The sequence below is a fragment of the Blennius ocellaris genome (assembly GCF_963422515.1).
Source record: "Blennius ocellaris genome assembly, chromosome: 12".
NCBI classification, from domain to species: Eukaryota; Metazoa; Chordata; class Actinopteri; order Blenniiformes; family Blenniidae; genus Blennius; species Blennius ocellaris.
This window is the reverse complement of record NC_137661.1, coordinates 19,749,286-19,772,778: the sequence shown is the minus strand read 5'-3', so window position 1 is coordinate 19,772,778 and position 23,493 is coordinate 19,749,286. Positions and strand designations below refer to the sequence as shown.

The window sequence follows — 23,493 nt, the reverse complement described above, 5'->3', positions numbered from 1 at the left end:
TGCGTCAAACAGCTTGTACCACACAGTCAAGCTCCTTCCATCAATAGTGAATCTCCTATTACTCCATGTGAGGTCGTAGCGTCATCGGGGCGTCCTCTTTCTGTCTCCATGTGCTGGTTGATGTTAATAACACAGATGATTAGGAGAACGACCACCACCAGATCATCCAAGACCCCCAGTAGCCCACAGAGGGAGGAGCTTGTGTCCTGGGGATCTGATGGGGAGGACACAGTGTCCAGAAGAGGGGAGGAGACGGACACCACGGTCCCCACGCAGCACAGAGCCACCCTGAAGAGAAACAGCCACACAAGTCCGCCTATGGTGGCCAGGCTCCGGACCAGTAACCGCAGAAAAAGTGGGGCGTCGCAGAGGTAATCGATCACCTGTAAGGAACATAATGCAAGAGAGAGGATGAGTAAGAGAAAAGAAGAACACATGCACATACATACAAATGCACACAGGGCAGTCTGGATTCAAACCTGAGAGAACAATGCTTTTTGTAAAGTTTGCAATGTTCTTTCTGTGCCCAAAGTGCCAAGTTGTTCTACAGTTTAAATGTGTATTTTAAGTCAACTGGGGGAATGTTAATTACCCATAGATGTGCATGTATAATTCTGTTTTTTGGAGTCTGGCCTGTCAAGTGTGTATCGACCCTTGTTTGCTGGGGTATCCTCTTGACACTTATGACCCTGACATAAATGGAAAGGGCAGATAAAAGTGATCTCTTTCTCGTGAAATATGGTTAAATACTCCATTCCAAAGGAATCAAAATCCCTTTTAGTTCAGAAGTCACTTATGGCCCATTTTGATCTCAACAGCACCGTACTGGAGGTGATGGTATTTATAATTGATTCCACATTTTTTCACAAGTTTTAGCTCTAGAAATACAAGTCCCTAATGAAAGAATTCACTTTTTTATGCTTTTTTACAAAATCAAAACACGTGGATCCTATTTCTGATCAATAATGTAAAAAAAAAAAATCCAAAACATCAGCTCTCAGACCTGCCAGAGTTTCATAGTATGGCTTTGGTACTGATGGAATTTTGCAAGCAAAGAATGAACTGTCACTGGAGTATAACTTATCTCTGTGCTTTTAAGCATAGCTGCCGTCGACTATCCAGTTTTGAGTCCAAGAGTTGGAAGAAAACTATTCTTACTGAAACTATTTAATCCCAAGTAAACAAAAACCTGCAATTCTTTTGGGAGCCAGTTTTGGACCATGTCCATAATATTGCATTTTCTTAATTCAAAGAGAAGGAAACGTACGCCTCAGGTAGGCCATGTGGGTGTGTCATCCATTGTGAGGAGTTCACCTGACACCTTGCGTGTTGCTGGTGACTGAAACGGGACAAGTTCTCAAGCTTGCATAAGAAGTGTTCCTGTTGCTAGACCCATTATTAGAAGAAACGGGAAAAGAAATCTTATCTGATGTTACGTAAAGACTAAATAACAGACAATCTGCTACGTCCATGCAACTAAACACAGATGTTGGGTTGCAATAATAAAATCAATGTGCTGATGTATGGGTTATTATGATCACTGACCCTTCGTGGAGCTCCAGAGTAACGCTTGTTGTAGTCTGTGATTTCCGAAAGAACCTCCTTGGACTGTTTATCCAATCTGCTCTCGTTAAATTGGTGACACATCAGACTGACCTGCAAAATCACAATGTCATTAAATGTGTCGACCCCTGACGGCGGCACACGGAGAAATCAGCGCGCCACGTTACCTTCTGTCTGCAGAGAGGGCAGCTGATCGCATCCAGCCATGAGCCATGTCTCCAGTATGCGATCAGACAGCGAGCTGCAGGAAGAAACACTCAAATTCAACCACACTGGAAGCACTGGAGAAGATTCCGTGTTGTGTAAATGTTGATGATAACAAATGAAGGCCTTCCGGGTAGTGTGAGGGTGTGTTATCTGCGGCAGGTGAGATCAGTGCAAAGTTGCATCAGTACAATATATCTTCTTTATTATTGTGTTCAAGCTGCTTCCGACAGCAGATCATGTGATCAGCATGTTTGATTTACCACAGGAACAGCATGGCTCTGGGTTTGATTGTAATTCATGGCAAAGGTAATAAAGTTTGAACAGAATTCGAAACAATGATGTAAGTAAATAAATATGTATTTATATACCAAGCAAGGGCACATAGGGTTTGGTCATTTGCTTCACAATTTACAAGCCAAGCTTGCATACTATGGCAAAAGTTAATTATTAAAAATGAAAAAACTAGATGGGCCCTTTATGTACACTGATGGTACACTGGCCAATGAAATGAGTAACATAAACACATGAGGTAACTGGTTGTGAGAATGAATGAAGAATGTCCAGGAAACTGGGCCATGAGAAGTAACAGCTGTAGTCTGATAAGATACTCCCGCAGAGCCCCGAGTAATGTTCGGTTTGTGAGTCTGTGTGGCCTCGTACCACAAAACAAGTGTCCGCAGTTTGTCTGAACTGGGAAACTGGCCGTCTGGAGGCAGACGGGACAATGCGAGTCGAGTCTGCTGGTGGACGGACATGGCTGCGTGGATTCCTGATGTGATGAGAAACAAAAAGAGACAGAGATGAGAAAACCTTAATAAGGGAAATGAAATGAAAGAAAAAAAAAATCTCAATCAACATTCTTCATTTATGATGTATATTTGAGATGTAAATCGTTTTTTTTTCAAAGCTTAGCTGTAAATCTGGTTTACTTTTCCACTTCATTTTCGTCACGCTGACATCAAATTCACTGGTAAAAAAATGTTTTTTTTAGAAAAAAAATCCTAAGTTTTACCCGATTTCTTCTTGGTTTTTGGCAAAAATGTACGTAACAGAAAATCATCCTGGGCTTCTGTACTGTATTCAATGTGAAGCAGGAAAATCTGGTCATTAACGGGAAGCTTTTCCTAGCAGGGGTTTTTACCTTTTGAAGAAGATGGGTGGTATTTAATCAGTAAATTTGTTTTAGTGGAATGGAGACACATTTAAATGACGAAATTAACTTCAGAGCTAAATCATGAATATAACAACAGCAGCTGAAACGTCATATAAAGAACAATTTGATATCTAAAGTCTCTAACTAGCATAAGGAGATGTATTCTTTTTATAAAAATTTAAATAAAAACTGTATTATTGCCGAAGTTTACGAATTTTACAAATGAAGATCTGTCAAATTGTCACCTTCTTGTAAAGTATCGGTCAAATCAAACCTAATTTAAAACGTGATTGTTTGTGCATGAGATTGTTCATCAGCAAAACGATCTGTTAATGTGTTGACCGGCAGAGTGGCTCAGGCCAGGATTTTATCGGAAGCGGTCAAAATTGTCTTTGATTGCAGGTTGAAAGCTGTTTATCAGGTTGTCATGCTCAATGTCACATGTGATAATTGCATCAGCAAGATTTGACCTCTTATCACCGAGCAGCTTGTCATCAAATAATCATTAATCTGACAGTGGTGGATAGGATTTTCCATATTTTGACAAAGGTCAAAATAGGTTGTACAACTATTCTAATTCACAGCGTCTTGAAAATGAAACTGTCAAATGGAAACCTGAAGGCTGTTTATATTTAGACATTGTATTAATTACAATTGCAGCAAACCATTCAACTATAAAAGGCTAAGAATGAATAAAACCTTGACAACAAATAAGATAATTCAGGGTCAGTGGTTCACATAAAGACGGTATTTCCAACTCCAATGACTCCAATTTGCAACATTTGTTAGTTGAGTTCCTTTTTCATACATGGATTTAATCATGCATCTTAATTTTCCATAATCTTAAAAGTTGACATGCAGGTGACGTGTCTTTCAGAAGGTGAGAAACTTTGAAAATTCAGCTCTGAAGTGTTACACGCGAGAAACGTGTGCGAGCAAAGCTCTCACCTTGTAGCAACTCATATATCTTGATGTGGAGAGTTTGGGCTTGTAGAGATGTGGATGGCCTCAGGTGACTCTGACCCACTGGTCTGCAACGTGACCTGATGAGGTGATAAAGACGCCTTTAATACTCATGGAGGCTCACAGCTGAGTGGAGAGACAAAGTGTATGATAAAAGTGACTGAACTCAGCTCTTCTCTATTGGAGGGGTGAAGATACGGATGCTCTAGATTTAGCTTAAGGGATATTAGCCATTGCTCAACACCATAATGTGAAAGAGAAGTATAAGGGAATAAAAAAAAAAAAAAGTCAAATTAATGCAGAATTCAACTCTGTGATTTCCCAATTTTGAACTGTTAAAAATATCTCACTTATCAAAGTAGGAATGTACAGATTGTAACTATTGTAACTCTGGGATTCAATTATAGAAACATCAATTTGATTGTTTTAATATAGAAATGCTTTTTAAATTTAAAGGAATTTCAAACAGACCTCTAAGAATCACAACACAACGTTATTTAAACCGTACAGACGCATACAGAAGAAAACCTTGACTGACCTGGTCTGAGATCTGCGGTGACGCTGGGGAGCGCAAGTGAAGACAAGCTGCTTCTAAAACAAACACGGAGCCACCGTCTCCAAGAAGGAAGTGAAACGCGGACCGACAGCATCACTGGACAAAATAAATTGGAGCCACTTGTTAATGATCAACTCCTCTCCCCATATCAGCAGGTCTACGAGTCTTCCCACCTGAAGGGAGCAGTAATGCAGTCATCAGATCAATAGAACAAAGTTTTGTGCAACACTGGAATGACTCCACAACACGGCTTCAATTTCATCATTTGTTTATTGTAACTGTGATCATCTTTAGCATTTTTTAATAAAGGAAGCCATAATGGCCATTCATCTCTTCACTGTAATCACATTACATATATTTGGGTCAAATGACCAGATTTAAGCCAGAGAAGATCACAGGATCACTCCCACGCTCTGTTTAATTTGGTTGGATCTCAACCCAACAATCATTCACCAAGACCTTCAGGCTGCCAAAACTTTCTTTCTTCTTCACATAATGCGTTGGTTTTTTTTTTTTTTTTTTTTTTTTTTTACCACATTTTTCAATGTGCGACTTATTTTACAGCAACAATTGTCAACAACTGGGGGAAAAAAAGTAAAACGATCACTTATTGCAGCTATGGGAATAAATTATGTGACAGCCGTCACGTACTTCTTTGAAGCGACCGCTGCAAGAATATCTCAGCAAATATTTGCACTTGCTCTTTACCCACCTCAGATAAACATTTAAAAGTGTCAGTCTGTGTAGCTCAGGTCATCTAAAAATAGATACTGCTCCCAGTCAGAGTCTCAGGAGGTAAGATAATGGTGTCCTCTTACTGACATGGCACATCCACAGCTGCTTCAGGCCATTTGAATAAAGTCCAGCTTCTTCTTGTGGTGGAGCTTCTTCTTCTTTTTTTCTTTTTTTTTTTTTTAGCTCTCACTACAAGAATAGGTTGCAGGATCTCTTGTTGCGTTTTTGTAAGTTTCCATACAGTGAATCAGAGGAGCAGCCACACATGGAAGATTTCAAATCTCAAACCCAGTGTTTGGCAATCACACCGTCACGTGAGCTATCCAAATAGATGACGAGGAAAATGTTTATTGCACTCATGAAAAATGATTTACCCTCGAGGAAGAGAAAAGTGGGTGTGCTGCTCACACGGTCTGCTGGAAAACACTATTGGCGGAACACGTGACCTGTAGAAGTTCAGTTGCTGGTTTATTGTATACAGTTATGCAGTTTTTGTTTTTTTTTAGAATGTGGTTAGAAACAAATGGCATTACAGTTTTCCTGCTGGCATTTATACTATGTCTAGCTTTTTGGGCCCTTTTTTTTTTGCAAATATCTCTGTTCACCACACAATAAAAAATTTTTTACAGTCATTCATCTGATTTTAACTGGAGATGTCTGTATTGCTCTGACGTCTTCACGGAGTTATTAGAAGTAGGGATGTTCATTTATTCCACAATTCTTCTTCTTCTTCTTCTTCTTCTTCTTCTTCTCATAGATTTTTTAAAGATGTTTCTTACATACGACAAAAGGGCCTTGCTTTCGCTGAGCTTGCAGAATAGAATAGAATGTATGTTTGTTGTTTACCTAACAATAAACTAAACAAAGAAACAAACAAATAAATACATATAGATAGATAGATAGATAGATAGATTGTTGCAGTATTGCGATTTAATCACTTGTCAGCAGTCAGAACTTGGAACAACTTAAAGTGGCCGAAAGAAGCAAGCAAGTTAAAAACATATTTTAGGACGTTGTGTTGTTAATGTATAATAACTTACCAGCTGGTTTCACTTTTATCCTTGTTATTGTAATTTTTGTGTTCATGTTGTAAAGCAGTCTAAAATCTGTGAACCGAAGTCTGATAAAGAGCGTCCAAAGGAGATGAATAGATAATTAGATAGGAGTTAAACAGACTGAGAAAAGAAAACAAAGGATACATCACATTTTATTTATTCTTGTGTTTATATACTTGTGTTTATAAACGGAATAATGAGTTGAGAGGCCATCTAGCGTCACATCGATGGAAAACGGAGGCGTGTACGCCCGCTGCAGATTTCGCTCTCTGATTGGTCAAGGCACTGTGTTTTTTAGCTGTCAATCTCAAGGGATCTCGTTTCTGATTGGACGCCTTTTATATCCTCCTCACGAGCCAAGCCTGTCGGCGAGTCGACGTCAATCCAGTAAGAAGCTGCGCCATTCTCGTACGCTTTACGTTGTTTCACGACGCAGAGGACGCGACTTGTCCCCAACTTACGCATCTGCCATTGGCGAATCGCGAACCACCTTTGGCAGCAGGTGAGGTCAAATGCAGAGGAGCGGAGCGGAAGGGCTTTGCTGACAGTTGGAGGAAAACATTATACCGTTAAGCTAAAAGGGGACAAATGGACGACGGCAAAACGGCGCTGGTCGAGAGCCTGATAATATGGGTGAGTTTTACGTGCTCGGAGGTGTCACGTACCTGTCGGTCGCCGGTCGGCTGCTAAAGGGAAGAATAAAGCCAAAAGGAAAGATCTCTTGGAGAGACCAGCACGAGTTGGAGCTGCTGCGGGTCGTTTCACTGCTGCCGGTCCGCCGGTAATAAGAGGAGAAGCAATGGATGTGCATCCTGCAGGCTGTTGAATATAAAGTTGCTCCGGTAACGGTGGCAAAAATATATTTAATGGTTGGCTGCAGTTTGATTCGCAAATCCAATTACCCCGGGGAGGGGGGGATTTGTGGAATGAAACTCCTTGGGTTGTTTCATTAACATTATGCAAGTGGTTAAATTGAGCTGGCACCAGTTAAGCACAGCTCTGTTTGATGAGGTGTTATGCAGAGTTCTGCAGCCCTCAGAGAATGGTGTCCCCCACCCCTCCCCTGGAGGGAGCTCCTGAACTGTGTGCCCTCAAAATGACCTAAATGAGGTATTACGTCACAATTTGGCTCCCAAACACTGATGTCAAATATTCAGCCTGCGTCGAGGCTGAACATATTTTGATTTCCCCTCTTGTCTGTCGTAAATGTCACTCAGAGTTGCCTTTACATTTAAAGTATGCCTCTTTTGTCTGGACAGAAAGTATAATAATGCACACTATTTCAGATAGGCCTCTTAATAGTTAGTCATCAGGCCCATGTTGGAAGCCAATGAACAATTTGCACGCTCTGTTTATTCAGTCAAAAGCATAGAACTTTCCTCTGACAAACGCAAATGGATAGCAACTGAAATAAATGTTTTGTGTTTGAATTCACTTTTGAAGGCTGATGTGTGGGTTGCAGGCTTTCTGTGCATGTGAATGGGTTTTCTCTGGTACTCTGGCTTCCTCCCACAATCCTAAAACAAAAGTTTGTGGTAATTGGTTAATCTAAAACGTCCCCATAGGTTTGAATGTGAGGCCCCGTGGTGGATACGAGGTGATGTGAATCTCGATAGTCAGACAGAACTTGGCATAACAGCGAGGTGTTGGTGGCTCTGGGTTTGTTGTGGTTCAGTAAGAGGATGAGCGGTTTCTTAATGAGATCTGGTATCAAGCTGATCTGGAATCCTGCTGCTGGATGTATAAAAGGCATCGCTTTACTTTGCTGAGCAACAATATCCCTGACACAGTCTTACCAGATATATGTCAGTTGAGTCAAAACACATTTGGTTCGTCTTCGGCGGTAAAACTGTGATTTAAGGGAGAGATTTCTAACTGTAAAGTTGACTCTTCATTAATGCCAACGGTTCCCATCTCGTTTTAGAGTAAAGCCGTTCACTTGTTTGTAATCAACCTAAGCCGAGTTTCTTTTAAATGGGTTTGTTATAGCAATTAATTAATTCATCCGATTTGATAACTGGAGCTCTTGTAATTATCAATAACTTATGCAATAATAATCTTGATTTTTTTGATCATATAGTTGTAATGATTGATCAGTTTATAATCTTAAAATAAAGACCATTCAACTTTTTTTTGAAGTTTCTTTTGATGGAAAACCCTTAATTTCCATGATGCTATGTTTGATCAATCTGGCTAATTTGTTGATGCAGGTACTGACATCTGTGTATTTACTGTCTTGCATTAGCTGGGGAAAACATTTTAATCTGTAATGGAATTCATATGTTGTCATTTCATTTCTCAAATGGATGCAGATGTAACATTGAAACGGAAATGGTAGTTAATGGAAATCATAGCCAGTTTCTTCAGTGTGTCACTGATGGTCACTGATGTTTTGTCAGAAATGTGTTTCATCTCAAGTTAAGTGTTCATGTTAAACACCCAAACAGCTACAGGAAATACTTGCTTGAGGAAAAGCAGTCGTGATATATGAGAGTCAACATATGTCCATGACTTGAATTCTGTTTTAGTTACTTTTTTTCACTTGGAGTTTCAAATTTTTTTTGTATCTTGCAAAAATCTTTTCATCAGTGTAGCTGTGATCTCTCCTCTCACTTTGACTTATATTTTCCACATGGGTCTTTACACCGCTTCGGAAAATTTGCAGCAGCTTGGATAAACTCCGAGGTCGTAGCTTGTTAAATAAAGTGCTTACAGCTAACATTTTTTCTGTGAATATATATATATATATGTATATATATATATATGGCTCAGCGGTGCTCATAATGATGCTGTGTTTCCTGCCCCCCTCAGCTGCAGACCTTCGACACTCCTGCACCCTGCAGAACGGTGGAGGAGCTGACCACTGGAGCGGCAATGTCGCAGGCACTGCATCAGATGTGAGGGACCACATGCATCATTTACCTACAAGCGGTTCTGTCAGGCTTGAGTGGTTCACATCACACACAACTGCAGCGTATCAAGTCAAAGACGGTTGAAAAGGCATCTTAGAAGGAATGAATGTTCCTTTTTTTTTTTCAGCACACATAGAGCGGGCTAATGTTAATAATTTAATGACTTTGATGAGGTTTTCTGGGTGTTTTTGTTTTTAATTTTTTATGCTTTTTTCATAATCCAATGTGGAGCATTAATGTGAAACGATCACTGTAACACTGAAAGTGTTATAATTTGCATGCCGGGCCAGTAGTTGGTGCTGCGTATTTTGTAATACAACCAAAACACTGCATCCCTCCACTGTTCTAGTTCTGTTCTTCTTGCACCGAGTGCAGAAAGTCTATTGACTGAGACGTTTGTGTGCACGTGCAGTACTGAACACTTCAGAAGACTTTGACATTATTGGTCTATTCTGTTAAACTCTCAAAATAAATAGCTGAATTGGGAAAAAAAAGAAACACTGTGACCCTTTCTGACCTGAGAAGATGATGCAGCTCTTCACAATGATAGCTATGCATGGTATTGGTATAAAGCCTGAATAGATGGTACTAGGTTGGTAGTCTTATGAGTATTATTTTCTCTCTTTTAGACGAGTTGACCTAATTAAAATTGCTGTTCCATCAAAATGAGTTGTCCTGAACAGTCCTATTTAACACCTGCTGCTTTCAGAGCGTTAACGATATTTACTGAATAAATAGTTGATGATTCTTCTCGGTAAATGTGAAGTCTCGTGCTGGTTAACCTTCGTTGTCCTCTGCAGAGACCCTGCCTGGTTCAGTGATGGATGGCTCGGTCGCATCAAAACAGATGTTGAGGACAACTGGAGATTAAAGGTACCGTGCAAGGTTCCCAGTCTGTCTTACCTCACTGTGCTCCTCATTTTATATATATGAAGCTCCTCCACATGCAATAAATCCTGTTTGCTACAAACCTGTCTGAATGTCCTTGACTGCCCACCTGCTCCAGGGCATTACTGGTGGCTCACCCAGCCCTCTGACCTGTACTGTGGCTCCTCTGGTGACATGTGCTTGTATGGTTTGTCAGGAAAAAGTGCAGATAAATGGCAAAAAATATTAAGATTAAATGTGGTGAAAATTAAAGTAGCACAAGTGTGAAATCAATGGTGCATTTCAGAATACGAGAACAATATTTCCTTTGAGTTTTCTCTGACGGCTCATAATGTCATCATATGCATGTAATTATTTATTTATTTATTTTTTGCATAAATATTGTGCTGATGTTAATTTTCTTTTGTCATTCATTTCTTTTAATGTCTCTCCTCAGATGAACAACCTGAAGAAAATCCTGCAGATGGTGTTGGATTATTACAATGAGGTAATTGTCTACAGTTTGGTGGTAGTGTGTTGTTTTTGCTTGACAGCGATACGTCACATCTGTGTGGTGTAGAGCAGAATAATCTCTCTTGTGGTGTGGTACAACTCGTGCTTCATATGAGGGCTGAACTCTGTTCAGTCGATGCTGTTGGGAGTTGTAATCTGAACTGTTGACATGGAGTGAGGCCTCAGGAGGTTTTTTATAAAGGCAAATATAGTGTGATCAGCAGATTGGAAGCAGTGCAAACCTTGTACACGATCCACCTCAATTATATTCTATAATATATCTATATTATTATCTATACATAATGCATATGTATATTATATACAGAAGCCCTGCATTGTGTCTACCCATTTTATCATATCCAGCATCTTATTTATTTTCAGCTATTGTGAAATCCAGGCACAAACCACATCCAGGTAATGTCTTCCATGACAAATTTAGGTCAGTTTGGGGAGATTGATTCTGTTTTTATTAATATGCTCAGCATACTTGTTGAACCAAGTATGGTCAATTGGGATCCAGGTGTCCTTAATAAGAGGATGTATAAAGAATACACATGATGTCAAACCAGTTATAGAAGCCAGTGACATGTACAGTATAGACTCAAGCTCGTGCTAATGATTTTGCACTGATTATATTGAATTTTTAACAGATGAAAGTAGAAAAGTTGAGACTTTGGGTCTTGAACTGGACAAAGGAGCAAGCAAATGATCTTCAGGCTCATGGTTATGTTGCAACTATTCAAAAGTGACTGTAGATACAAGTTTGCCCAATCCGATGTTTTTAAAGGACCGAAACTAGTAACTTTGTCTTTAAGACAGAAAAACGCCTTGTTCTGCACAGAATGCGGGCAGCAGTCGTGAGTGGAAGTCCTGTATGACGAAGAACAATAGTCCAGAATTTGAAGCGCCATTATTTTAACTAATATGAAATTTAACCTTTGTGACCTTTGTGTTTGTAAGATTTCATATAAGTTTGTTCTCAATACAGAGATTCTGTTTTAGCTTTTGACAATCAATTTCCTTTGTGCATGGGAGAAAATTTAGACATTCACCCTTGTGGTAGATTTGCGTTGAAGGCCATGTATTTATATTCATTTGTGTCTGTATTCTCAGGTCCTTTCCCAGGAAATCTCAGATTTTCCTTTGCCAAACCTTTCTGTTGTGGCAGAGCATTCAGACCCAGTGGAGCTGGGCAGGCTGCTGCAGCTCATCCTGGGCTGCGCTGTCAGATGTGAGCGCAAACAAGGTGCGTCATCGCTGATTTGTTGCAGACAATTTCTACACTCAAGCACAGTACTGGGGCGGGCGACTTTTATCATTATAAGCAAAGAAGAAAAAAAAAAAAAAATCACAACCTTTGCCAAGTTGTGGCGGAGCACATCCACCATGAGAATTTTTGAGGATTATGAAAAGAGCGAGTTTGAATGTACCTTTTTGATTTATATACCGTATATATAAACAAACCTTGAAAGAAACTCATTAATACAGTAATTTGGAGAACTGTCAATGGACGCCCGCTCAGTTCGTGCTCAAAATGACTATAATCCTACATTACCTGTGACACCAATAACTCTCTATCATTGTCTTCGTCATTGTACAAAAGCTCACGACATCATCTTGAAAACTGTATTATTTACATTACAAGCTAACTTTCCGCAGCTAATCCAGCTTCTCAATTGACCATTTTACAGCAATTAGTCGTACAAACTTTGAGAGGGAACAGGGCATCATGGATTGTCTGCAGGTATAAACAGATGACTGTAAATTATTGCATGCATTCATGATAATGCTTCTAACTCAGTTCCATGGTTTATTTTGTATGGTTTAAATGTAATGCTATATTGTACATTTTGGGCATAATGTATATATGTGAAATGCCCCAACTCTCTTAAAATTGTTGTCCAACTGATAAGCTGACTAATTGTTATGAATTTGTCAAATATGAAAGATTGGAAAAAGGCAAAGTTGCATAGTTTTATTTTGATGTCATGTTTATGCTGGAGTGCAAATGTCCAACTGCTTTATACAAAATACAAGATGAGCAACCAAACAAGAATTATTACAGTTACCAGTTGAGCTGGATATTACCAGGCAGCCTGCAAAGAAAACCAGTGACGACAACTCTGTATTTCTCTCGACACAGATTCTAATAGTGTGTGTGTGTGTGTGTGTGTGTGTGTGTGTGTGTGTGTGTGTGTGTGTGTGTGTGTGTGTGTGTGTGTGTGTGTGTGTGTGTGTGTGTGTGTGTGTGTGTGTGTGTGTGTGTGTGTGTGTGTGTGTGTGTGTGTGTGTGTGTGTGTGTGTGTGTCATTACTCTGGCAGAATACATCCAGATAATCATGACCTTGGAGGAGTCCGTGCAGCATGTTGTCATGACAGCCATTCAAGAGGTCAGTTCATCTTTCTCCCTCTATGAAAGCAATGGTATTAAAAACATCCAGATACGATTTGTCAAATCAGGTTGTCGGCAGGACACCAGCAGGAGCAGCTGTCGTTGTTGAACGAGGGCAGGGTGCATTCCTTCACATTGTTATCAAATGTTGACGTTTGGCAGCTCATTTATTTGAGTCTCTGTAACTAAACCATGACGCTTTCTTCTCCAGCTTATGAGCAAAGAGACTGTGGCCCCATTTGGCGCAGAGCCGTCGGGGGACGTGGAACAGCAGGTCAGTGCTAATTCTGCAGGGATCCCTGTAAAATGGGTCTTTTAATGTTGGTACTTTATCCCATAAAATTCTACAACAGAAAGATTTTACAAAAACAATGGTTGGATAAGTTATTGAGAACATTAGTTTTCATATTTTTGTGACGATCTTGATTGAGGGGCATGAGAAAGATTTGGTTGATTAATCTGGGCTAATCTTTAAATGCTCTGAAAACCCCTGACTTATAGCAAAAGGAAAGATAACTAGTGTACGCAGGCATCAACTCTAATTTTCAATGAGCCTGTGATGTGTATTGTAAATGTGTTTAGTTTATAAATTGTGATAAGGGATTAATCAATAGTGAATTTACTCCTCCGTTGACCAACATTTACATTCAACCAAAAACGAGCCTTTTGTGTTAGAATAAGCATGTGTTGGTGTGTGAGTCTGGGATTAAAGGTTTGTGTGGCTTCGGCTCCAGAGGAGATTTAAGATCTACAAGAACATAAGATGATTTGTTTTATTTTTGAGTCTTGTGATCTGAATATAGAGTCAATTCTTTCTTAATCCATGTGAGCCTCGGATAGATGAGCTGTCCTCAGAGGTCCTAAACTCCGATCCTGGAGGGCCTCAGCCTTGCACGTTTTCCGTGCCTCCCTTCTTTGACACACCTGAATGTCCTGATGGTTCATCACCACGTTCAGCGCAGAGCCAGATAACGAGCCTGCTCATTGCGATCAGCTGTGTTGAAGGAGGGAGACGTGGAAAACGTACAGGACTGCGGCACTCCAGGATGCGAGTTTGAGACCCCTGGATGAGCATGTTGGTAAATTCATCTTATCATCCACGTGTCCAGCTAAAAAAATCCCTGGAGGACCTTTCTGACCTTCAAGCTGAGAAGGAGGCTCTCGTCCAGCGCTGCCAAGAACTGGACATTCAGGTGATTGGAGAGCTTATACAAACACACACACACACACTTTCTGCAAAGGAACACACTGTATTAACTTAGAGCTGTCGAAACCGGTGCCGCCTCGCAGGTTTGCACATGTTAAGCTCTCTCGTGTCTGCACACACAACCCGGCGCTCGCACGGATGCCTTTGGTACAGTAAAAACATCAGTTGTGTGATTTGCTGCAATGCTTGGGCCCATTGTCTGGAGCTGTTGTGGCAGAAAGACTGTGGGCTGACAGTCGGGGCTGTGCCTGGTCCCACCGTGGCAGGCGGCCCATCCTCTGCCTCGACCAGAAGGCCTCGGTCAGCGCTGCACAGCTCCAGTTAGCACAGGCACTCGTCTCCCACCGGACACTCGACAGATCGATTTGTTCTTTCCGCAGTCTTGTTCGTCCCCCGTGGCAGCGAGGTAAGTCCAACGCAGCGGTCCGTCCGGCAAAACTTAACCTCTCTAAACCAGCTGCTTCAAAGTTTGACTCCGCTAACAGACGGCTCGGCGAGGACAAGTCCTGCAGTGTTGGTTCATTAACTGCTGGTTTTAACTCCGTAATTTACTTTGTGGTGTCTGTCTGAACAATTTGTCATTTTGTCTTCTCTTTGGGGGGAAAAAAACATTGAATTGTGTCTTTGGTTTGTTGAAGGATTGCTCATGAGACGGTTAATTTGGAGCTGAACTTAAGGCAAGGCAGCATTTGCTATAATTCTGTTATGATTATGATGGTGATTAGGTGTCATTAAAATGAACAGATATAATACAGCTGAGATCCGTTTGAGTCACTGTTTTACTTACAGAATATAAACTGAAAACAAGTTGGTAATTTTGTAATTATAGATGTTATAAAAACATTTTCGGTCATGTAGACAAGCCTGAGAAAGTGAAAACTATTTATGTATGGTATATTCCTAGTTGTTTCTGTGCACTTTCTAAGAATATTGTCAGACAGATTTTAAGTAACAGTCGACAACCCTAGTTCTAGAAATTTTGGGACACTTAAGTTGTAAATGAAAACAGGATGCAGTGATTTATAATTTTAGCAAACCTCTATTTCATCCACAATAAAACACAGCAGCAGTGTTGAAAGCATTTGAAGAGGAACTTCGGGAAATGACTGGAGATATAATAGAAATTTCAAGAGAGACAAAGTCTCTATGAAGAAGATTTAAAAGGGTTTCACGAATTGAAAAATAAGCAATCAAGCTTCATTAACAGACGTCGCACAAAAAGTAAAGAGTTGCATTTGGTCATATTCATTAGCAGGAACTTTTCATGGAGGAAGTTTTCATTATGTAACCCACATCCTCAGCTCTGCTGCTCATCCCATGAACTTCCACTTCGACACACGTGGCACCGTTTGAAAGGGAAATGATCAGCTTATTTAGTTTTAAGATTCATCACCAGCATTGTCACAATGAAGAAATAATCTATTACTCAGACATTCAGTTTAGTAAACTGTGAAAAAATACACGCACACGAGCCAGTATTTTGTAACAAAAGAAATGTTTGTCTATAATTTCTGCTCAACAGTTTAACATCGGTGCCTCGATGTGAAGATAGAAATACTTTAAAGATCCTCCTGCCTTTATCCGAGACTTGCAGTTCATTGCTTCCTCTTTTTATTTACATTTTCGACACTGTCCCCTTTGAGTTTGTTTTGAGATACATTGGTGTTTGTTTACTGTTAAGGCCGGAGGGGGGAAGAAATGAAAACTAACCCTGTGCTATTAACATGTTGGCTTGAAGCGCTTCCAGCATGGATTAACTGCGCTGTTTGCTTTACCAGCTGGGAGAGGACCAGACTTGTCTTTAAAATGGGGGTGGGGGTGGGGGTGGGGGGGGGGTGGTAATGCTTCTATACCACTTTTCTACTTTGCATGCAATAATTTAACCAACAGTGTCTCTACTTTTTCCTGCAGACTCATAGTCAAGTGCTATTTTGTGGGAGAGGCTCTCATGTTGTCGTTTCTGGACAGGTCACTGTACTTCAAGAGGAACGAAACAGCTTGTTGGCTGAGAACGATGTCCTAACGGACCGAGCCAACCAGCTCGGCACGTTCGACGACCCGTCCACGCTCTCAGGAAGGAAACACAGCCAGTTGCAGCAACAGCTGGAGACACTGCAGGAGGAAAACTTCAGGTTCGTCTCTCCCTCCTCATGTGGGCTCCTGCTTCCTCGCTTATGGGCGTGGCAGTTTTGAACAGAAGGGGAAAACATCAGCTTAGAGTAGTTTTGTATACAAACTAATTCTGTCTTCCTGGAACTCCTTTCAAGCCCGATCACACCCTCCCATCGTCATGGCAGCTGTGTGCAAAAGACTTTTGGTTTCCCAGTTAATATCAAGGAGGATGGAAGTCGTGACTTAATCAGTATGCAGATAATTCCTTGTCTTGTGGCGCTTCCTGTGCGAGCAAACGCATATTTAGAGACATCACCGCGAACACTGCACCCACTGTGATTCGCTGCAAGTAAATTCTCTGAATCCGCCATCACTTTATCTGCAATTAGGAATGTTTTTTTCTTTCTCTTGTGCTTTTCATTGGTTGAGCACATTGCTGCCCCGATGCCTGCTTCTTCTCTTTGTTGTGTAATAAAGCCACCCACAAGGATGTCTCTTCAGGAATATGTCAGGCACAGTCATTAGATTAGATACATGCTTAATATACCCTTGATAAATGATGACTCTGAAGATCAAAGGTTGTGTGTGTGTGTGTTTGTGTGTGTGTATAAAATGATTCCTAGAACAAGACATAGTGGACAAAAGATGTATAGTCAGTTTAAATTTAGAAGCTCTTTATTTATTTGGTCTGCCAGGGCTTTAAATTATCATCAAGCAGAATAATGAATTGGATTGAAGGTGAAGCTCGAGTCAGAAACTCAAACATTTTGTTGTGAGATTTAAAAATTTTTTTTTTTTTAAGGAATTTTGAATTTCTTTAACGGCGGGGAAAAAGGTTGTTGTAAGCAAACTTGTATACTTTGAAAGAGGAACTGAGGTGGAAGTTTTATATTTGTATACAATTGATGTACCTTATGTATTTCTCACTGAATATTGTGCGTTTGTGCCGACAGACTGGAGGCTGCTAAGGACGACTACCGGATCCACTGTGAGGAGCTGGAGAAGCAGCTGATCGAGGTCCAGCACCGCAACGACGAGCTCACCAGCCTGGCAGAGGAATCGCGGGCTCTCAAGGACGAGCTGGATGTCCTGAGGTCTGTGAAATGCATGTTGTAGATGTATCATATATGTCACAGCTGCATCCCAACTCTTCCTCCTCTTTGCCTTGAGTTTTGTTTCTTTGAGTCCAGTTCTTTTTATTTATTTTTTTTAACGCAGTCACTGAGGTTCACTGAGCTTTGTTTTTATTCCTTCCAGAAACTGCTCAGACCGGGTGGTGATGATGGAGGCATCAGTGGAAACCTACAAGCGTAAACTTGAGAATCTGGGTGATCTGAAGCGCCAGATGAAGCTTTTGGAGGAAAATAACATGACGTACATGCAAAACACTGTGAGCCTGGAGAAGGAGCTCCTCAAGGCCAATGCTGCCCGTGCACAGCTGGAGACATACAAGAGACAGGTGGGGTGACGTGGAAAGTGTGACACGATGAAAGATGAATCGTTTGCTGCATCTCTCTCTGCTTTAGAACAGAATGGATGTATTCAGAGCTCTGTGCTATGTTTATGCTTGCTTTCTCCATTTGAGGTGGTGGAGCTTCACAAGAAGTTGTCTGAGGAGACACGGCGAGCAGATCATCTGGCCTTTGAGCTGGAGAGGCTGGAAGAGAGGCACGAAACCGTAATGAAGGAGAAAGAGGTAAAGAAGCTTTTTGAGTATTGTGAGCAGCAGTTTTTAGTGTTTTGATCAAAACACTAAACTGACAAACGGCACTTTGTTTCCAATCTTTTGCCAGAGGATCATCATTGAGAGAGATTCCTTGAAGGAAATCAATGAAGAGCTGCGTTGCACTCAGGCTCAGCAGCACCAACTCTCCCAAGCAGGTAATCTAATTGTAAAGTCTTATCGTACGGGCACCATGATACTGCAGAGCCACTTTTCTAATACGTCTTAAAATTCCTATTCCCTCCTATGTAGAGATGCAGCCTTCTGAGAGCGACAGCCACGACAATCTGGCAGCCGAGTTGGTGCCCATCAAGTACAGGTGATCTACTTTTTCTTCACATATAAATCCTTATTGCTGTGGTGTGGTATGTTGGCATCAACTTCCTCTGCATGTTTAGAGAAAAGTTCATCACGCTGCAATATGAGAATAAGATGCTGCGAGTGCAGCAGGAGGAGCATGAGAGGGAGAAGATTGCAGCTCTGCAGGCCCAACTGGAGGAAGCCCATAAGACGCGCAGTGAACTGGATACTGACAACAGGTGAGCGGAGTTGATGTCGCTCACACATGTGAAACTGTTTTTTTTTTTTTTTTTCCCCTATTTGGTAAATGTTCTGTTCTCTTCCCCTTCAATTGTTGATCCTCAGATTGAATCAGGAGCGGATCCGTGAGCTGCAGCAGCAAGTAGAGGACCTTCAGAAAGCTCTGCAGAGTCAGGCAGCCAAACCTGATGATGTAAGTTTGCCACGCACTGGCACCAATACCCAAGAAATGGCCAACAGAGTTAATCTGAGGCTCTTTGACCTTGTGCTGGTAGAGATTACAGGAAAAGCTTCATCAGACTGTGTTGGGAAGCTAAAAGTTCCTCTTGATTATCTAATTTTGTGACTTGTTCCTGATTGATTGATTTAATCACGTTTGATCTCGTACTTTGATTTTTAGTCAAACTTGAAGAGGAAACTTGATGCACACATGTAAGTGAGTCTGCTCTGACAACGCTGGGAAATAAAAATGATCCGTCTTGTTCTCCAGTAGAGGGAGGTAATGAAACGTTTTCTCTCTTCAGGGTTCAGCTGAACGAGGCCCAGGATGAAATCATGAAGAAGAAAGAGCTCCTTGAGGACCTTCAGCCCGATAACACTCAAACCTGTAGGTCTTTGTGATTTTCTTTTTTCTTCACTGCTGTTTGGATCCTCATTAATACCCAAAGCCAGAAACTGAAAATGTCCTCTATTTTGTCTAGGTTTTAAAATGTCAGTGAGCATAAACAGCCCTTAAATTTGACTGGAGGCAGAGAAGTAGTTTATATGAACTAGGTGGATGCTGGTGTCGTCGTTACAACCAATACTTCTTTAACTGTGCTTTTTATCTTTCAAGGTTTTAGTTTGGCACAAACTCCATTACTGTACCTACTGTAGTTTCTTGATGGCGCTTACTGCTGTGCTCATCTTATTATATTAGTTGTGCCTTGTAATTGAATTTCTCCTTGAACAAATGCAGATTTGCTGCGCTATCCAGTCGTCCAGAAATGACGTGTCGTGAATTCACGTTTTCAGCCCTGAAGCTGGACGAGCTGACGGCTGCGCTGAAGAAGAAAGACGATGACATGCGGGCCATGGAGGAGCGATACAAAATGTACCTGGAAAAGGCTCGTAATGTAAGTAATCTTTTCAAATAGTAATTGTCCTTTTTGTGTGTGTGTGTGTGTGTGTGTGTGTGTGTGTGTGTGTGTGTGTGTGTGTGTGTGTGTGTGTGTGTGTGTGTGTGTGTGTGTGTGTGTGTGTGTGTGTGTGTGTGTGTGTGTGTGTGTGTGTGTGTGTGTGTGTGTGTGTGTGTGTGTGTGTGTGTGTGTGTGTGTGTGTGCGCGCGCGCAACGTTTTGTTCATTGTGATCTAAAGTTAATTTGTTTTCATTCAATATCTCCTGCTCGCAGGTGATTCGAGCGCTGGACCCCAAACTGAATCCTGCCACTGCAGAGATTCATGCTCTGCGGGTGCAGATTACCGACCGGGACACACAGATTCTCAATCTGGAAGTAAATACCCCATCATTCTTTCATCACCCCCCCCCCAAGCACTGGCAGTGTCCATACACAAAGCTTTTCCAATGTTAATGTCTCAATTTGCTTTGCAGCGGCAGTGTGAGCAAGCCCGGCTGAGAGAGTGCGAGGAGAAGCTCATCGTCACAGCGTGGTATAACAAGGTAGAACCTCACAGTCACACCTCAGAACAATCCAGAACTCATTGGAAACTGTGTAGAAATTTCACTTCTTCATTAATTAAATAATATTAAATGGAGAATCATAAAATGTAACTTCCAGTTTTAAAGTTACTCTACCACAAAAAAACCCCCAAAAACATTTAAAACATAACTCCCATCAAAAGTATCACTTCTGCACAGAGAATAAACCAAAATACAAAATCAAGACACTAATTTGCAACCCAGAGTTCAATGAATGTGTTGAAACTGTTAATTGTTTCTTAAACGTGACTCGAGGTCGATCTTGCTCCGGGAATCGTTGGGTATTTCCGTGACACTAAGATGTCAACAAACCCCCGGAGGTCTTTCGCAAAATATATATGCTGGAATTACGTGCAGTTTAAGTGTAATGACGGATTTCATTCTCAGAAAAGTATTGAGAACACATCAACTAAAACTGGCTTCTAAATGTTTCATTTATTCCAGTGGAATAACTTTATAAATGAAGAGACACAGCTTCAATTTATTTATTATAAATGACTGAACTGTTGGTAAAAGAAACTTTTTTTTATTGCATTCTGGGCTATTGTTTTTTTTTTTTTTTTTTTAAGATGCACTTGTATTCACACCCTGCCTTTTATTACTTCATAAATAACTGATGGTCTCTCTTTCTCTGCTCCTTAGAGTCTCAACTTTCAGAAACTGGCCATTGAATCGCGTCTCGGGGGTCGCGCCTCCATGTTGTCCAGCGGCCAGTCTTTCTTGTCGCAGCAGCGTCAAGTGTCGAACGCGCCGCGCCAAGCGCTCCCCATCAGCGTGCCTGCAACCACTACCTCCAAGTAGATCACCTCTGACCTTCTTCTCAACCCCTCGCACAAGTCAGCCCTCAAGTGACCTTAAACACATCTGCTCTCGGCTCTGTGGGAGGGGTCGAGGATGAGCTGATGTGGTTCACCAAAACCTCCCCGAACCCTGACTTCGTGGCATACTGTATCGTGTCGGTCACAGCAGCCGAACCCGTGCGATACGCTCACGCCATTAGCTAAATTAACACACGCTCATTTCTATTCGAACCCGAGCCTGTGTGTGTGTTCATTCTCTGCTTTGCCTCGGCTCTCCAGCTATATTCAGTCAGGAATGACAGAAATGTAAAAGACTACAGAATGATTTCATTTACAATTGAAGGTCATTTCAGTCGCGAATGTGATCGTTGAAAAGGGCCGACGCCGACTAAATGTAACTTAAAGATGATTGTTGAGTTATAAACTGTACCACTATTCTATGCAGTGGGAGGGGTCCTAACTGATGAAAACCTGTTTCAAGGCAGAGGTGCTGATATTTGGTGCTGGCAACCAAGTAGATCAAGTGTCGTCAAAAACAAAAATATTTAACCTTGTTGTGTGAAGCTGTGAAAATCCTATTCACAATCAAGCTGTGTGGAGCCACCAACACAGCTCTTGCCAACCAAAATCAGGAAGATGAATTATTTTCTGAACTCCCAGGGACATGTTTGACCTCTGCACTGAGCCTGCGCTCAGTGAAAACGGAGATATTTTTAATGGCCGCAACAGATCTTTAATATAAAAAAAAAATCAAGATTTTAATCAATGAGGTTTTGTACAGCTTGATTTCAACACCAGCTCTTAATCCAAATGTCACAGTCAGGTGAAACATTCATTCAGTACCTGTATATTGTAACTGGAGAATTATAATTGTCTGTTTCCAATCCAATGTTTTCAGACTGTTTTATGTCAGTGAGTGCAGTCAGGCACTTTAGTGAAAGTAAGGCGCTATCATTGATTTTTGTTTAGTTTTAGTTTTTTTTTTGGGGGGGGGGGGGGGGGTTCGGATGCTGCAGATTTAAGTTAATCTGCACTAGAATCGCAGCATAAACGGGCTGTAGATTACCTTCATGTGCAGCAACACTACAGAGGCATTGATCATGCCCTCACTAAGTGATCTTTAGATGTATTTAAAGTGCTTTGCTTGTTTTTCCTTTGCAGTGGATGATTCTTGTCGACAGCTCATTTAACTTCAGTGTCATTCGTACGTGCATATTATAATCAAATCTAGCACTGGAACTATTCAATTAAAGTCTTTGGTTTTTATGTTGGTAGATAATAAACCTTTAAAACTATTATACTATTTGTGACATTGTGTACTCCTGTAAATGGTTGTGAATCATAGTTGATGTAAATGTAAGTCCTATATTGAAAACCTTTAGAAGTTCCTATGCTCTGTGATGGACCGTTGACCTGACCAGAGTGAACCCCGTCTTCACCCTCTCTCAGCTGAAATCTGCCCCAGCGACACTGAAGTGTGTTGAAGATGGGTGAATATTACAAGATTTTTTGGTAAATGAGCACACGTACTGTAGTTGAAAACAATTCAGCTCATTCACATGAGAAGACATGAAAAGTAGCTGCTATTCCTAATTCAACCACTGTGGGGCGCACACTGTCAGTTGGGCTTCTCACCCTCAACTGTTGCACAACTTCGCAAGGCGTAATGGCACAGTAGCGGAGATCAGTGATCAGAAACACAAACCTGGATAGAATAGAAAATAAACAGAATAATTCTTTACTGATTGGGCCTCAATTGAAAAATTGAGCCTGCAAGTCTCAACTGAAGGTTTAAATTCTTGTAATGGACAATTTTCTGACAAAGAAAACAGTTTTTACTTGTAAAATTGATTACCGGTATCTGGTGAGAGGCTCAGATATTTTTAGGTCTCAGGTCTCCCGGTTGTTGGTTCAACGCCCCCATCTTACTTTTTATACTGCTCCCAATGGACGTTGAGCACCATGCGCATCAATCATCACCATTGGTGAACCACAGCTTAAATTATTCTCAAACTGAAGTCATTCAACTATATACGAATACTTAGTAGTTATATTAGATACAACACATTCTAAGCAATCTAGACAGAAAAAAGGCAACAGAAACCTCAAATGGGAATATGAAGAAAAAAAAAAGAATTGAAATAAGGAATTTTACAGATATTCTGGTCATCTTTCAGAGTACCTGCTCAAGGCTACAGAACGCTGAAAGCATTTACCCAGATCAGTGTGAAGATGAATAGAAAATGATGTAGGATTGTTGATGGAACATTTAAAAATCTCAGTGGGTGCGTCATTGTGTACGAAGCATGTTAAAAGTGATCATTTTCAGGAGATACTTGCCTTCTATTACACTTAACTAAAGGAAACGTGGATTTATAAATAATCTTTAGGTAATTATCTTCCCATTTTCATTAGACTGGCCAATATTGGGCTCCATGGTATCTCTTAACAAAACACTTCCCAAAAAAGCAATAACTAAAACATTAAAGCAATATA

At 40.9% G+C, this 23,493-nt stretch overlaps 2 protein-coding genes across 2 annotated transcripts; one reads left to right on the top strand and one right to left on the bottom strand.

Annotated features, from left to right (window-relative positions):
• Positions 1–26: 26 nt before the first annotated feature.
• On the bottom strand, positions 27–3,886 carry LOC308137539 (E3 ubiquitin-protein ligase RNF170; the record flags this gene model as incomplete). Its single annotated transcript, XM_080506291.1, has 5 exons — positions 27–383; positions 1,546–1,656; positions 1,731–1,804; positions 2,431–2,539; positions 3,872–3,886. The coding sequence occupies 5 exons, from the start codon at positions 3,884–3,886 to the stop codon at positions 27–29; spliced, it is 666 nt and encodes a 221-aa protein (XP_080362417.1).
• A 2,853-nt stretch (positions 3,887–6,739) lies between these two features.
• hook1 (hook microtubule-tethering protein 1) lies at positions 6,740–21,940 on the top strand. Its single transcript, XM_080506587.1, has 22 exons — positions 6,740–6,865; positions 9,044–9,129; positions 9,945–10,017; positions 10,469–10,519; positions 11,638–11,770; positions 12,847–12,914; positions 13,128–13,190; positions 14,026–14,109; positions 16,092–16,255; positions 17,189–17,329; positions 17,493–17,694; positions 17,821–17,931; positions 18,029–18,116; positions 18,211–18,277; positions 18,357–18,497; positions 18,604–18,691; positions 18,899–18,930; positions 19,023–19,105; positions 19,513–19,613; positions 19,890–19,991; positions 20,090–20,158; positions 20,840–21,940. Exons 1-22 carry the CDS (start codon positions 6,821–6,823, stop codon positions 20,996–20,998), a joined length of 2,151 nt encoding a protein of 716 aa, XP_080362713.1. The 5' UTR covers positions 6,740–6,820; the 3' UTR covers positions 20,999–21,940.
• Positions 21,941–23,493: the final 1,553 nt, after the last annotated feature.